General features: G+C 38.1%; 2 protein-coding genes across 4 annotated transcripts in view; one reads left to right on the top strand and one right to left on the bottom strand.

The window, feature by feature from the left end:
- The window catches only part of LOC105723316 (metabotropic glutamate receptor 3), a 226934-nt gene that overhangs the window by 52523 nt on the left and 156865 nt on the right, over positions 1 to 17546 (bottom strand). The window lies entirely within an intron of this gene.
- On the top strand, positions 10272 to 12003 carry LOC135274261 (heterogeneous nuclear ribonucleoprotein A1-like). The gene has a single exon (XM_064375155.1). It carries the CDS (start codon positions 10329 to 10331, stop codon positions 11289 to 11291), a length of 963 nt encoding a protein of 320 aa, XP_064231225.1. The 5' UTR covers positions 10272 to 10328; the 3' UTR covers positions 11292 to 12003.

Genomic DNA, 17546 nt, shown 5'->3' with positions numbered 1-17546 from the left:
TGTCTTTTTTATTTTCATCCTATGAATTCAGCAAATGGCTTCAAGCACCTCTGCTGTGATAATTGCAGTGTAAAGGGAAGTACTCTTTCAAGTGAAGTAGTTGGAGCTGTTCAGGAGGACTCCGTGGGGATACATTTTATAAGTGGAATCATTTTATGATTAAGACATCTGAGATGGAAGCTAGAGGTTCGTTGTTTGACAACTGGGAAAGACATAAGGCTTCTCTGCCTAGTTGTGATCGGAGGTCTGGTCAGGGAGGTTGAACTTTGGTACCCAGAAAAGGAGTTTAAGGTCCACAGTGTACATCTGCATGTCCAGGAAATTGACCCACATCGTGTGACATTGTTGGATCAGATATTTCTCCTCCCTTGCTAATTGTTTATTTAGTTTCTTGAATTTTGGGAATTTGGGAAATTTTTCTAGGAAGTAACTAAGGCTAGAGATATCTGCTGGATATTGACACATTTGGCATATATGGACTTTTATTTTTTACTTAATAATATCTTTACTGGATACCTTCTCAATTGTTCCTTCTTCTAATCACATAAGGAAGAAGTCGTAAACTACAGTTATGATTATTGCTGTATGTGCATCTATTTGAGTACCTACTATGTATCAGTGCTTGTGCTTTACACACGTCTTCTCATTTAACTTAACCCAATAAAATGGGTTCTTACTCATATGGGAAAGCTGAGCATACAAAAGGTGGAGCATGTGACTAGTAAGTGAAAGTCCCAGAACCAAACTCAGGTCTGTGTAACTCCAGCACTTCTGTTCTTAGCTGTGGTGGGTTCTATTCTATCCTACTCTAATTCTTGGAACCCCCCAGTCTAATTTATGTATTTGTTTCTGATACTTTAGTAGGCCCTAAGTGAGTCTGTATACCATAGTCATTATCACATGTCGATTTAGTTGGCTTGAACCATGTTTTATTTATCATCAATATATAGCACAGTAAGAGACACATAATAAGCATATTACCAATTGCTTTGTGAATGAGTGACTACCAATGACAAGCAGACCTGGTCTTTCAGGCAAAATAGATGAATGCAGTGTGATTTGAGGATTTCTATAAATGGATTGCTGAGAAGGAATTCCTTTTTCTTGTTACCACACAAAGCAGTCATCCAGACAAGAAGGAATGCCCTGGTCTGCAACATAAGATGATGTCTAAGGAGGTAGGCTCAGGGTGTGTTGTGTGTTGTGTGTATGTGTGCATGTGTGTATGTGTGTATGTGTGCATGTATGTGTGCATGTGTGTATGTGTGTATGTATGTGTGCATGTGTGTATGTGTATGTGTGCACGTGTGTTTGTATGTGTGCACATATGTGTGTATGTGTCTGTGCATGTATGTGTGTATGTGTGCGTGTGTATGTGTGCGTGTGTGTGCATGTGTGTATATGTGTGTATGTGTATATGTGTGCATGCGTATGTGTGCACGTGTGTATGTGTGTATGTGTGCACGTGTGTATGTGTGCGTGTATGTGTGCACGTGTGTATGTGTGCACGTATGTGTGTATGTGTCTGTGTGCATGTGTGTATGTGTGCATGTGTGTGTGCATGTGTGCACGTATGTGTGTGTCTGTGTGCACGTATGTGTGTGTCTGTGTGCATGTGTGTATGTATGTGTGCACGTGTGTATGTGTGCATGTGTGTATGTGTGCACGTGTGTATGTGTGTATATGTGCATGTATGTGTGAATGTGTATGTGTATGTGTGCATGTGTGTATGTGTGCGTGTGTGTATGTGTGCACGTGTGTATGTGTGCACGTGTGTATGTGTGCACGTGTGTGTATGTGTGTATGTGTGCACGTGTGTGTATGTGTGTATGTGTGCATGTGTATATGTGTATGTGTATGTGTGCACGTGTGTATGTGTGTGTATGTGTATATGTGTGCATGTGTGTATGTGTGCACGTGTGTATGTGTGCACGTATGTGTGTATGTGTATGTGTGCATGTGTGTATGTGTGCGCGTGTGTGTATGTGTGTATGTGTGCATGTGTATATGTGTGCATGTGTGTATGTGTGCACGTGTGTATGTGTGCGTGTGTATATGTGTGTATGTGTGCATGTGTGCATGTGTGTGTGTTCGTGTATGTGTGCACGTGTGTGTGCATGTATGTGTCGATGTGTCTGTGTGCATGTGTGTCTGTGTGCATGTGTGTCTGTGTGCATGTGTGTATGTGTGCACGTGTATGTGTGCACGTGTGTATGTGTGTATGTGTGTATGTGTGCATGTATGTTTGAATGTGTATATGTGTGTATGTGTATGTGTGCATGTGTGTATGTGTGCACGTATGTGTGAATATGTGTGTGCACGTGTGTATGTGTGCGTGTGTATATCTGTGTATGTGTGCATGTGTGCATGTGTGTATGTGTGCATGTGTGTATGTGTGCATGTGTATATGTGTGTATGTGTGTATGTGTGCACGTGTGTGTATGTGTGTGTGCATGTGTATGTGTGTATGTGTGCACGTGTGTGTATGTGTGTATGTGTGCATGTGTATATGTGTGCATGTGTGTGTGTGCGTGTATGTGTGCACGTGTGTATGTGTGAATGTGTGTATGTGTGCACGTGTGTATGTGTGCGTGTGTATATATGTGTATGGGTGCATGTATGCATGTGTATATGTGTGTATGTGTGCGCGTGTGTGTATGTGTGTATGTGTGCATGTGTATATGTGTGCATGTGTGTATGTGTGCATGTGTGCATGTGTGCACGTGTGTATGTGTGTATGTGTGCACGTGTGTATGTGTGCATGTGTGTGTGCATGTAACGCAGGAGCTACTGCAGTAGGTTCAAATTCTCTTTCTCCCTCTAGATTGCACCCTGGATAGTTGCTTTTGTGGTATAAGTTGCTTCTGGATAGATGTAGTGGTGTCGTTTTGATAATTTCATTTACCCCTATGTATTCCCTAACAGAATGCAGCTTTAATGAAGGCAGAGCTGAAATCTTTCCAGCTTTAATGTAGGCCAGAAGGTATAGGGCCTTACATGTACTACGTGCTTAATATTACTGCATAAATAAATGAGTTTCAAAACCCAACAAGATGAAAACTGAGACTTCACAAGGTCCAGAAAATCTGAGAAATATTTTCTCCTCTTTGCACTGACCTTCGGCCTTAGTTGTACTTTAAATTTTCCATAATAGTTAACATGAAAAGTAATCAAAAGCTAGCCTTAAACAGCTCATTGAACAGCATTCATTAACGAAAAATGACGGACAGTGAAACAGAGTACTTTATACAGGATGGAACTGGGGAAAATGAGCTATATTTTGAGATAATTTTATATTCATAATTAAGATTGGAATTGCAGCTTGGCTTTGATCCACCTCATTGAAAGTGAAAAGGGAGAACTGAGTCTTTCCCCACAGGAAATCTAACCCTGAATACGGCATAGGTGATAATGCTGTTTTCGCTTAACTTTCAATGATGTATCATTTTATAATTTCATAATAATACTAGGGAGATAGCATTAGAAGGGACACATAAAGCATTTAGAGTTTCTTGGAGAAACCTATTTATAATTTTTAAATTATTGTGATAATTACTGAATAATGAGGAAGCCTAAAATTATATCTGATCTGTACCTTGACAAGCTTCATTTCCCCTTATTTCTAAGTATGGAGAACCTCAGGGTTCTGTTCTGTGCCTTTTTCCCTTTCCTCTCTTCATCTTTTCCCTGAGTGATCTTAATCTATTTTCTGTCAGTTTAAATATTCTGATAATTCCTGCATTTATCTCTAATTCAGAGATGACCTTTCAAATACAGACTCATAAATCTTACCGCTTATTAGGTTGTAAATTCTTGAAGCTAGGAATTGATGTCTGGAGTAACATTGATGGGCATCAATCTAAATGCCCATCAACAGTAGACTGGATAAAGAAAATGTGGTACATACACATAATGGAAAGCTACACAGTCATAAAAAGGAATGAGATCATATCCTTTGCAGGACTATGGATGGAGCTGGAGGCCATTATCCTAAGAAAACTAATGCAGAAGCAGAAAACCAAATATGCACGTTTTCACTTATAAGTGGGAGCTAAACATTGAGTACATATGAATACAAAGAAGAAAACAACAGATACCTGGGCCTACTTGAGGGTGGACTCTGGGAGGGGGGAGAGGATCAAAAAACTGCCTATTGGGTACTATGTTTATTATACCTGGGTGATGAAATAATCTATATGCCAAATACCTGTGACATGCAATTTACCTATGTAATAAATCTGCATATGTACCCTTGAACCTAAAATAAAGGTTAAAAAAATAAACAAGTACTTGATGGTTAGTAAGCTTCATGAAATGTTTATTGAAAGGCAAAATAGGCACTGGATGGGGCACCACTATATTTTTCTTTGTTTACTCATTTAATTTCTGAATGCTTCTGCCTTAGCTGGAGTGCCTACTCCCCTAATTCAGAGGCCGCCTTCTCCATGAAACAATGTATTTCTAGCTAGAAGTGACTTATACCTTCCAGGTACTCATGAAACTTTACCTGACCATTCTTATGGTTCCTAACCATGGGTGAATTAATATATGAATAAAAGAATCAAATAATCTCAATGAGCGTATTTTTTTATGAAAACCACACCTTACTCCTCACTGCCCCAGTCTGGAATCTTTTTACTACACTGAATCATTTCATCTTTTTATGTTTGTTCTTCTATAACATGAGTTGGCAGTAGATAGAGACTAAGAGATGATTTCTGTTTCTGATATTTGATTATGAATAAAGAGACATAAAATAAGGAGACAGGATAAAACCTGGTTTGCCCGAGAAAATACTAATTTGTGCATGTCCTGGCATAAATTATCCATAGTGCTCCTTTTCACTGTCATAAGTGGCTGGGTTGGACAATAAAATAAGTGCTCACTTAATCTATAAGGGTGTAGTAAAACACAGCCTGTGATAAATTTCAAAGTGCTTTGCGTACTGAAAAAAGGAGACTAGTAATATGAAATTGTGCGTAATGTAAATAATCTCCCTAGAATTTGTATTTGCATATGATGGTAGAAACTTGATTACCCTTATTTTCTTTTGTTATAAGCTGAGGGAATGGTATTTTATTTCCTTACAATTTATAGTGTTACATTTGCAAAGGGAACATAGCTCAAAATCAAACATACCCGCTAAAGGTTATCTCTTGCATGGCCTGACAAAATCATCATAGGGGGACATCTGGCATTTGAATATGGTGTAGGGGGATCCGTAGATACTTTTGTATATATCTCAGCCCTCCTATTGGTTTTGTCCTCATGAGGCTTCTAAAGCATTTTCCTAATGTGAAGGTTCGCGCCTCTAAGTAGATACGCGTTCTGTCCAGCAGATGGTGCATTTGCCGCACATTGTTCTTTTCTCCAGTCCCCCTCCTTTTCTCCCTAAGAAATTAACCACCGGGTTTCTGCCAGAACCTGCCATATTCAGGGTGACATATGATGCTGTTAAAATAAAATATAAAGGTTAGAGAAAGATCAGTAATAAGTCCTAAATTGAACATAGATTTCAAGAAACTACCTCTAAAAGAGTAGAAATTAATAGTCCATAATATGATGAAAAACCCCAGCTGACATCAAAGAAACCTCTTGCCTTCTTTTTAAAGAATTCTGTTTAATGCATAATTCACTGAGCCCATGAAACATTCTGGGAAACTTTTGGACGGATATCAGCCTTTTAATTCAAAATTATGCACTCTGGGAAATGACTGGCGCTGAAAGTGGCAAGACTACTAGGTAATTTACACCAGCAATCAAACTGCCATTATAAAGAGATTAAAACATGACTTTAAAGAGCCTAACTCCACCCTCAGGGCTACTAGCTATTTGGTAAATAGAGCAAAGGAGCCTGTAATTAAAGAAAATGTGTAATTAAATATTTCGACCCTCTTCAGCTTTGCTAGGATGACACTATAAAATCCCAAGAAAAAGTGAAGAAAGCCTCATTTCAAAAAGTCCTCGGTAGTCAGCTTTATATCTTCAGGAGAGTGTATTTCTTCTGATATTGTCTAACACATCCTCCACTAGTCTTTTTGAAGTTTATATTACCCTTGTTTTTTAGTTCTCACTGATATGTGGGAGCTAAGCTATAAGGACGCGAAGGCCTAAGAATGATACAATGGACTTTAGGGACTTAGGGGAAAGAGTGGGAGAGGACGAGGGATAAAAGACAACAGATATGGTGCCGTGTTTACTGCTTGAGTGATGAGTGCACCGGGTTCTCACAAATCTCCGCTAAAGAACTTACTCACGTAACCAAATACTACCAGTACCACAATAACTTATGGAAAAATAAAATTTAAAAATAAAGAATAGCTTAAGGCTGGGCTCGGTGACTCAAGCCTGTAATCCCAGCACTTTGGGAGGCCGAGGCGGGTGGATCACGAGGTCAAGAGATCGAGACCATCCTGGTCAACATGGTGAAACCCCGTCTCTACTAAAAATAAATAAATAAATAAATTAGCTGGGCACGGTGGCGCGTGCCTGTAATCCCAGCTACTCGGGAGGCTGAGGCAGGAGAATTGCCTGAACCCAGGAGGCGGAGGTTGCGGTGAGCCGAGATCGCGCCATTGCACTCCAGCCTGGGTAACAAGAGCGAAACTCCATCTCAAAAAAAAAAAAAAAAAAAAGAATAGCTTAAAGGATTTTCAAATCTATCACTGGAGACTGCATATACAGGAGGTGAGTACATTCAGAGACTGTGACTGCAACAGAGCCATTTAATTGGGGTAGCTAACTTCAAGGCATAGGCCTTAGGAAGAAACAGTGTCTTCTCTACATCTTTTGATCGTGCTTATAGATGATTTATAGTCTACTTTTCTCCGAGGATTTTTAAAAAAGCTGTCTCGTCTGGAAAACTGGGGGTTAGGGCATAAGCCCCAGGTAGGAAGCTAGCCAAGTGATCTAGCGGGAAAAATAATCTTAGCCTTTCTCCTGGGTGCCAATTCCTCTACACCCTGTCTCCGTGTGCATCTTTTAGGTTCTTGCTTTTAGCAAGTCTTGTTGAATTAGGATCCTAGCTGATAAAATGTCACCTCTCATGGGAGGTCTTAAATTGCCAAGGTATTTTCCTTAAGAGAGGAATAAAATTAACATGATTGTATAGCAGGTGATGATGCCCAAGAGTTCTGGCCACCATTGCATATTCATACACATATTACCTAACATCTGCAACATTAATAGGAACCAATGTGTGGCCTGTTAAACGACAGATCTGTGTAGCATTATACATTTTCACTGTAAATTTCCTTCAGTGCTTAGCTCATACTTCATTACTATCTTTGATTTCAACCAAGCCAGCATGCTAAAGTGACCTCAGATGATTAGGCTAATGTTAACAATGCTTTAAAAATAAAATTTGATTAAATATTCAACTGCTGTTACCTGTATCCTGGGGCAAATGACTGATTAAGTGACTACAATATATAGGCTTCATTCTAAGGACATTTAACTCTGCTCCTTGTAGGAACTTGACTGGACTCTAAGCAGATTGAGAGATTAAGATATTTTGGATGATGCACAAGACGTTTCATTTCTAAAGACCCATGAAGCTAGAAAAGTGTTTTCAGAGACTCCCAGAAAAGTAATTAATTACTGAGTTCGGCCCTTAGAGACAGGAACTGCTAAAAGGCTGATATGGATCTTTTATCTAGTTAATTAGCTTTACAGGGAGAATTTTGCACACTTAGCAAATGGGTAGAGATTTTATTACTTGAAACACAATACAATTTATTTTTATATTGTACTTTTAAATTAGAAGATAAAAAAGAAAAACAATATTGGAACTCTGAAATAACTCTACAGTTCTGATAATAAAGAGGGCACTGTGACTAAATGTCATTATCTCAATCATATTATATCTCCAAAGGTAAATAAAAATTTAAGAGTAGTGCCCTTAAATAGGCCAACTCATTCAAGATAAGAAACTTGTGGTGTTACTGAAAAGTTTCGCTGTTCATTATATAGAGCAAACTGGGTCTCTAGATATGAATGAATTGGGCTCTAAAAAGCTATTCATATATCCCTTTGTTCCTAAGTCCTAGGAGACTGAGAGGAGTTTTTGCCAACTATCCTATCATTTCCAATAAAAGTATGAAGTGGTAAAATGAGCATATTATATTCTTCCCAAATAGACAAATTTTTCCACAACAAAAATCTGCTGAGATGGAATTACCTTTGATATTCCTGGCAAATGTTGTGAGGAATTTCTCAGCGGTTATATTCCCTTTACAACCTTGATGCTCACCTTAATTCTGTTCAGATTCTAATGGACTTTGAAACCACTGGATCATCGGTGGCTTGGAACAAAAGTCTTAGGAGCAATGTTTTTACTGAGAGTAGATTCTAAGTTCTTAAAGTTACTCCTAACCTTTTTTTTTGGAATTAACACCTGGTTAATGGGCATCAGAGGTAATACTGATTCTGTAGCCACATACTCCAAAGTTTCTCCCTCATCTCAGTTGCTTTTCTTGTCTCTTAATGCACAAGCACATCTGCAAAATTTTATAGGCCTGTCCCACATTGAGTCAGGCAATCCCTTGCCTTGCCTTGATAGTTAAGTAGCTCTCCAAAACTTGATGTAGTATATGGAATGCAAAATTTGTCACTTTTCTCTGATAGTCATATGTATTTTCTTACTTGCAGTTTTAACAGTCATTACTTTTACCTCTCATAATGGGGTACATAATTTTCATTAAGACATTTCAAACTAACAAACTGCAATGGTCGTGAACACCATGACTATAGACAATTACTCATTCCCTCATTTGGTTTGGTAGAGCAGTTAGAATTTGGTTCTTTATCACAGTTTTGCTAAACTTAATAAAAATTACTAAGTGTAAAGTCTGTAAGAAGAGAAAACTGCTAGCATATAATTTCTATTATATAAATATTATAGCTATATATCAACAGATAATTATAAATCTATTATATGAGTTCTCTATTACATGCTTTCACATTTAGCAAATGAGTACAATAGGTTGAGGAAGGGGAAGAGATGAAGAAGAGGATTATACCGATGATTATCAAGCTTTACCACATCTCCTGAATTCAAAGTGACTCCACTTTTATCAGATTTAATTATTTTAATTCTTAATATAATTTGTTTAAGAAATAGGTATGTTACTTTAAAAAATGGAATGCAAACTTTGACTTAGGAATCTCTAATATTCCTTCCAATTTGCCCAAATAGTTCATTGAGTGAGGAGCTCTTTGGAGGCCTCTTGGTGTATGGGGTCAGATGGACGTGAGGTTACAACAAGGGCACACTTCAGGGGTTGGGGAATATTTGCCCTTGATGGTAGGTGAGACGGTATCACTTAAGCTGCTGCATCTCTATTGATCTATGTTGAATGGTCCCTAGAGATGACACTTCCTGGTGAGTGAAGACATTGCAGGAAGGGAAAATCACACACCCAGGATGGAGAAACAAAAATGGTCCATGAAATGATTTAGTTGCTTTTATTGCTTCTTTTAGGGCTGGTCTAAAAATGACTTAAGGTTCAAAAGTTGATCCTTTATATTAGCAATCTGAAAAAACAGTGTGAAAAGATACAAAGCTAAATGTTTTTCCAGCCCTTCAGCAGAATTTTATTGTTGTCCCTTATCTTCCACGTTTACTCTAATGATGGCTTATGAAGCAATTGGATGGCACCTCATGTGTTGTAAACAAAAATGTATGGTTCACATGAGTTGCTGGCAGTTCCTGCTCTGCCTTCCCTACTTTTTACCTGATGTTTCCCTTATGGAGAAATTCACATGAAAATTGATGTTTTGGGAAATTTTATTATGAGCTTCAAACAAACAGGAAAGATGACACTCCGGCCAGTGTCGATCAAAGACGCTCCCCCAGGTCAAGAAACATTCTTGACTCGATGAAATTTTGATGAAGTGGGAAAAATGATCCATGGTGATTTTGTGAAAAAATATGGGAATTTATTCCATTGGTATATTTGTATGCAATGCATGTATGTAGATATGTCTATCACAAATGAGTGTTTTAAATACAAATTTTCAAGAAAAAACAAAATTCTTTTTGAGAAATATTCTTTCATTTGATAGATAAAATACCTGAGTCCCAAATAACTTGAGTGACTTGCTAGTCGATATAACCATTTGGGGAAGACCTCAGATCTCCTGAGTCTCTGTCCAGTGTATTTTATTTATATTGCAATACTTGGCTGCATGCAAGTTACCTTGAATTGGAGTTACCTCTATGGAAAGACATTAAGCAAAGATTGGCTTCAAGAAAGAAGATAGCTTTTTTTTCTGCCCGTGGACGCCGCCGAAGCAGCATCGTTAAAGTCTCTCTTCTCCCTGCGATCATGTCTAAGTCAGAGTCTCCTAAAGAGCCGGAACAGCTGAGGAAGCTCTTCATTGGAGGGTTGAGCTTTGAAACAACCGATGAGAGCCTGAGGAGCCATTTTGAGCAATGGGGAACGCTCACAGACTGTGTGGTAATGAGAGATCCAAACACCAAGCGATCCAGGGGCTTTGGGTTCGTCACGTATGCAACTGTGGAGGAGGTGGATGCAGCCATGAATGCAAGGCCACACAAAGTGGATGGAAGAGTTGTGGAACCAAAGAGAGCGGTCTCAAGAGAAGATTCTCAAAGACCAGGTGCCCACCTAACTGTGAAAAAAATATTCGTTGGTGGCATTAAAGAAGACACTGAAGAACATCACCTAAGAGATTATTTTGAACAGTATGGAAAAATTGAAGTGATTGAAATCATGACTGACAGAGGCAGTGGCAAGAAAAGGGGCTTTGCCTTTGTAACCTTTGACGACCATGACTCTGTGGATAAGATTGTCATTCAGAAATACCATACTGTGAATGGCCACAACTGTGAAGTTAGGAAAGCCCTGTCAAAGCAAGAGATGGTGAGTGCTTCATCCAGCCAAAGAGGTCGAAGTGGTTCTGGAAACTTTGGTGGTGGTCGTGGAGGTGGTTTCGGTGGGAACGACAACTTTGGTCGTGGAGGAAACTTCAGTGGTCGTGGTGGCTTTGGTGGCAGCCGTGGTGGTGGTGGATATGGTGGCAGTGGGGATGGCTATAATGGATTTGGTAATGATGGAGGCAATTTTGGAGGTGGTGGAAGCTACAATGATTTTGGCAGTTACAACAATCAGTCTTCAAATTTTGGACCCATGAAGGGAGGAAACCTTGGAGGCAGAAGCTCTGGCCCCTATGGTGGTGGCGGCCAATACTTTGCCAAACCACGAAACCAAGGTGGCTATGGCGGTTCCAGTAGCAGCAGTAGCTATGGCAGTGGCAGAAGATTTTAATTAGGAAACAAAGCTTAGCAGGAGAGGAGAGCCAGAGAAGTGACAGGGAAGCTACAGGTTACAACAGATTTGTGAACTCAGCCAAGCACAGTGGTGGCAGGGCCTAGCTGCTACACAGAAGACATGATTTAGACAAATACTCACGTGTATGGGCAAAAAACTCGAGGACTGTATTTGTGACTAATTGTATAACAGGTTATTTTAGTTTCTGTTCTGTGGAAAGTGTAAAGCATTCCAACAAAGGGTTTTAATGTAGATTTTTTCTTTTTCTTTTTCTTTTTTTTTTTTTGCACCCATGCTGTTGATTGCTAAATGTAATAGTCTGATCGTGACGCTGAATAAATGTCTTTTTTTTAATGTGCTGTGTAAAGTTAGTCTACTCTGAAGCCATCTTGGTAAACTTTCCCAACAGTGTGAAGTTAGAATTCCTTCAGGGTGATGCCAGGTTCTATTTGGAATTTATATACAACCTGCTTGGGTGAAGAAGCCATTGTCTTCAGAAACCTTGGTGTAGTTGAACTAATAGTTACTGTTGTGACCTAAAGTTCACGATTAAAAGGGATTACCCAAGCAAAATCATGGAATTACTGGTTATAAAGATGATTGTTGGCACATCCTATGCAATATATCTAAATTGAATAATGGTACCAGATAAAATTATAGATGGGAATGAAGCTTGTGTATCATCCATTATCATGTGTAATCAATAAACGATTTAATTCTCTTGAAAAAAAAAAAAAAAGAAAGAAGATAGTTTTAAACTTATAGAGGGAATGTTTTTGATCAATACATTATATGAAGTGGTTTCCAATTTGGAGGAACCACATAAGATTACCTTGTTGTTTTCGGTGAAGTGGAACCAAAGTTTAAAACTCATGATGACATAAAATATATCAACATTTTTTTCAGAATAAAAGCAGTAACTATTCATGAATTTCTAGCAGAATGATATTTTTAAATTTAATATTACATCCATGTTATTCTTAAAAAGTTTGTGCTTGCTATGTTCCTAAATATTAATGATGACCACAACTGTAGAATGGATATCAACGTTTTCTTTCTTTAGCAATATTGAACGAAAGTTTCCATATTCTTGACCTTTTGACAAAGAATGAGATTGAGTAAACCATCCTGGCTTAGAATTTATGTGGTTTTCTTTAGGCATAAAGGCAATCTAAGGTCGTCACAAACCAAAGAGCAAGAGGTCCCGCCTTCAGGTGAAAAGACAATGGTGCTAGTTTTGGGGATTATTAGAGTTTCCGACATTTTATACTTATGCAAATATTCACCCAATTTTAAAGTAATTTATCCTTCAATTTCCTGTCGTGAGGTCTTTCTTCCTTGAGCTACTCCTGTTGTTTCCTTAATCTTTAGTTGAAATTTACATTCCCTTCAACTATGTTTAAGAAGCACTGTTTGTTTGGGAATGATATAAACATCAAATGAGATGCTGTATGTGAAAGAATTTTTTTTTAAGTCTAAAGTACCAAACAGATGATTTTATTGCCCTAATAGCATTGTGACAGCTCACAATGCATTCTGCCTCGTGTTACCTTTCAGAATACACGCTTGCCTTTCCCAGGAGGCTAACGCTTGTTGGAGGGTAGTCTCCTCAACAACCTTTTCCTTTGTACTCTTCCCAGTGTCTGACATAAGAATGATGCTTCAATAATTGTTGTGAAGTGACATAACACGTTCATCAGTGAAGCCCACAACGTTTTGTGATGGTCCTATCATTAATAATAAATTATTACGAGGAGAGAAATAGGCCACCTTGCTATCTCTATTATGAATGTGCCAGAGGCCAGGATGTGCAAGAGGTCAGAGCAACCTGAGGATTGCCTGAAGTCACACAATTAGATTAGAGACATTCTGCTGTGAGGAGGGCAGATTTACACAGAGAAGAATATCCTATTATCAGCATGACATTCAGGACTTGGCAAATACCCCTCAGTGATTCTTTTTAAAACACGATCCACAATTGTGGAAGTCTAGATAGGAAGTATACAGATTTCTCTAGAAACGCTTCATTATTTTGGTAAGTACTTCAATTGATTAACTTCCGTTTTGAAGATAAAAATTACAATTTAAATGAGAAGCAACTTTACCTACGCTTAATTTGTATTGTATAATAGAGAATTGATTCTGGTTTGAGCTGAGTGGTTTGGAGACTTTAAAACATCTTATTCTCTCTAAAAATTTAAATGGTGGAGGAATCCTCAGTATTTATAGAAGATATGTATTAGAACATCAACATTCAGAGGTCTCTCATTTTCTTTATTATCTTTTCCTGATATATAATCATGATTTTAAAATGTTCCCTATTCTAAATCTGTGATACTGTTCTTGCCACTTCTCAAAAGTCTCTCAATGGCTTCCAAGCTCACTCAGAGGAGAGTCCAAAATCCTTACGAGGCTCTCACCACTTCTCCGACCTCATTTCTCGTCGCTTCCATGCTAACGCCATTCAACCACACTGGTCTCTTTGCTTCCCTTAAACTTACTGAACAGGCTCTCACATTAGGCCAGGTTATTCCTTGCTGTGAAAACTCTCTCCCGTATTTCCTCATGGCTTGTTCCCTCATCTCCTGAGGTCTCTGCTTGTTTGACCTCTGGGTCAAACTGTCTTTGACTACCTTATGTAAAACATTAACCTTCTACCCTCTTCACCCCAATTCTAACACACACACCCCCGCCACCTGGGACTCCTTCTTCCACTTGGCATGCTTTATTTTTCTTCATGGTATGGATCAGCATGTGGCATTCTGTATCTGTACTAGCTTATTTGTGGGGGGAAAAAAAAACCTATATAGGAGAGTGGGGCCATTGCTAGGTTTTACTGCTTAATTTCCAGAGTCTAGAGCTGAGACTTATATAGAAAAGGTCTGCAATAGATATTGAACAACTACATGAATTTTCCCTGATTCTTCAAAGTCAATTTCTAATTTCTAATCCCATGTCCTCTAGGAAATCTCAGTGTGAGTGGAATGTATACTATCATCCTCTTTATTTTCTTTTCTACTTTTATTGGAGACAAGATCTCACTCTGTGGCTCACATGCAGTGGTGGAACCACAGCTAATTGCAGCCTCAATATCCTGGGCTCAAGTAATCTTCCCACCTCAACCTCCCAGGTAGCTGGGACTATAGGTGTGTTCCACCATGCCCAGTTAACAAACAACAAACAAAAATTGTAGAGATGGGATCTCACCATGTTACCTAGGCTGGTCTTGAACTCCTGGGTTTAAGCAATCCTCCAGCTGCAGCTTCACAAAGCATTGGGATTACAGGTATGAGCCACCATAACCATACCTAATATCCTCTTTAAATTCAGAAGAATATCCTATTATTACCAAAAGAAATTGGTTCTATTTTTCCCCAGAAACAGAGACACCTGTCATATGAAAAGCAAGAACAAAAATACCATATCTGGGCCAGGTGCGGTGACTCATGCCTGTAACCCCAGCACTTTGGGAGGCTGAGGCAGGTGGATCAAGTGAGGTCAGGAGTTCGAGACCAGCCTGGCCAACATGGTGAAACCCTGCCTTTACTAAAAATACAAAAAATTATCTGGGTGTGGTGGCGGGTGTCTGTGATCCCAGCTGCTCGGGAGGCTGAGGCAGGAGAATCGCTTGGACCCAGGAGGCGAAGGTTGCAGTGAGGCAAGATTGCGCCATTGCACTCTAGCCCAGGCAACAAAAGCAAGACTCTGTCTCAAGAAAACAAAAATAAAAATATCGTATTTGAATATTCTATTGATATTTGGTACTCAGCATATCGGTTGTGTTTCTAAAATATTAGCAGATGAATCCTGGATTGTCGATGTGATTTGCCCTAATCCATTGAGCCATGCAGTGGCAGATCTAGAATGAGTATGATCTTTGCTGGTTCAGTGTCTCTTATTCATGACAATATTTTCTCAAGACTCTCCAGTGACAATCATAACTAGAGACTGGTTTTGCCTCCTGCGCAATTTTTATGCATTATGAGATAGCAATCATTATACTGCCTGTAACCTTGGAAGTTGAAGGGACATACCACTGTGCAATGATCAAAGAACGTGAGTTCTACTCCAGGAAGGGTTCTTTTTCTTTGACCATAGTTGAGTGACTCCACCTTATTCTCTATGTTCTCAACTATAAAATGGTAAATAATAATATCTGCTTGACCAAGTTCACAGGGTTGTGGTAAGGATCAAATACTTGTGTTCAAAAGCAATTCAAAAATGATCAAGTGTTAAGTGACATACATCTTCACAACTATTACTAAAATTTTAGGATTCTGAACTTTTGACAATATCTTTTAGCTTCATGACTGAGTGAGCTCTTGTGGTGGGCCATCAAACATGAGGAACAACAAACAAACAAACAAACAAACAAAAAACACCTCTTACCACACTGGGGGTTGGGATGCGAAAAAAGGGCTGAGCCTGCACCCAGGGAATCATACTATTTAATTCAATCCTTACTTAGCCAAGTAACTTGGATGACTTAAACTGTAGGTGGCAGCAAAAAGTAGAAGGCTGGGAAGGCAGCCTCTTGTTTTCCTAGTTCTGTTGTCAAATTAACTACTCTAACTTTATTTCTAAAAGTGTCTATCGGTATCCTAAATATTGCTACAATATTTTAAATAAAACCATGATATAATGTTCCCAAGAAAAGGAAAACAAAGTATACTTTCCTTTTTCTTTTCTACAGTTTAGCCATTGGATTAATTCAGCCTTAAAAGACCCTTGCAACACAAAAAGGCAGAAAAGAAATTTGACAAATTTCTCTACTGAAAAGAAAGGATTCAAACTGAGGAAGGATTCATCACAGGGTAAGTTTCAAGAGTGAACTGAGGTAGGCAAACGATAAGGAACTCACCTCTGGAAGTTGACTTTACATTGAGATATATCTTATTTATATATCTGTTGTTTAAACTATTGCTAAAGATTATACATAGTGAATAGAAATGAAGATACATCTTCTTTATCTAAAGGCTTTCTTTTTGATGACTGAGAAATGATAAATTCTCTTTGTTTTCTACTTTTATTACAATTGAGATAATCATGGTTGAAGGTTTTACTAGACTATAAGCATTTTAGGGATAGAGAAGATTTTTTTAAGTACCCCAAGAAACTGGTATATTGCTAAAAGGTGATTATTGATGACTGAATGGCCTATAAACAAAACTTTGTGACAGAAAACGCTGAAGATGCTCTAACTTATGAAGATATTAATTGCATTTAAAATTTTTAACTTGATTTGTGATATGTGCTATATGAAACAAACAACTGCTACCCCCCCTTAATAACATGAACCCAACAAGAAAAGCTTTAAAACACATTAAACAAACCCACAAAACTATTATGGTCCTGGATGGACACCTAGAAGGGTTTCAGACTCAGTATTTTTCTCATTTCTTTAATCAATTTACTTTTAATTAATATATGGAGGATTATAATTAGAGTGAGAGAATAGTGTGATAGGAAAGAGAAATGTAGTCTTCAACAGCATGGAAGACATGATGATCTGTAACCTGATTATGTTTTTTATAAAATTTACTATTGATTCCCAGAAATAATAGTATGATGTTGCAAATATTGATGTAGTGCAATTTGATGCTGTCAGAGGAAGGAGTGAAGTATGTAGTTGGAGGCCTTTCCTATGAGTCATTCTTTATTAAAGACATCATTATAGCAATTAATGAATTAAAAATACCTTCTTGGATTATTAAGATTTGGAAACAATATTACTACTGCGAATGCACAGGGGTAAGCTGAGCCAAATGACAATGAGACTGCTTTTTTTTTCTTTTCTAAATACAAACCTTTTTTTTTTTTTTGTCTTTACTTTTTAGGAAGCAGGAGTGGAAAATAATGTGTGAGTAGGAAACAGATAGACTTGGGTGTCCAAATCTCCAAAGACACTTAGTTTTGCAAATTGGAGAAAGACATTTAACACTTTTGAGACTCATTTAAAATTATACAATAGAGGGAAATAATATCTACCCACCAGATGGGATTTTTGTAAGAATTAATGAATAAAATATATAAAACGGATATGTCAGGCTAGTGGCAATCAACAAATGTTAGTTTTCTTTCTTTTTTTTTCCTTTCAGATTAAAATTTAATTGGTTTTAGCTTAAATTAAGGGTGAAAATGACAGGCCAAGGATCACAACCAAAGTGATTTTAGACAAGTTTATATGTTTTTTATAGGGGGGGACTAAAATGCACATTTTATATTTAATCTATAAAATCAAATCAACACTTT

Source organism: Aotus nancymaae, unplaced genomic scaffold (genome assembly GCF_030222135.1).
Source record: "Aotus nancymaae isolate 86718 unplaced genomic scaffold, 86718_ANA_hifiasm-v0.15.2.pri h1tg000002l, whole genome shotgun sequence".
In the NCBI taxonomy this organism is placed as follows: Eukaryota; Metazoa; Chordata; class Mammalia; order Primates; family Aotidae; genus Aotus; species Aotus nancymaae.
This window is presented reverse-complemented; position numbering and strand designations above follow the sequence as displayed.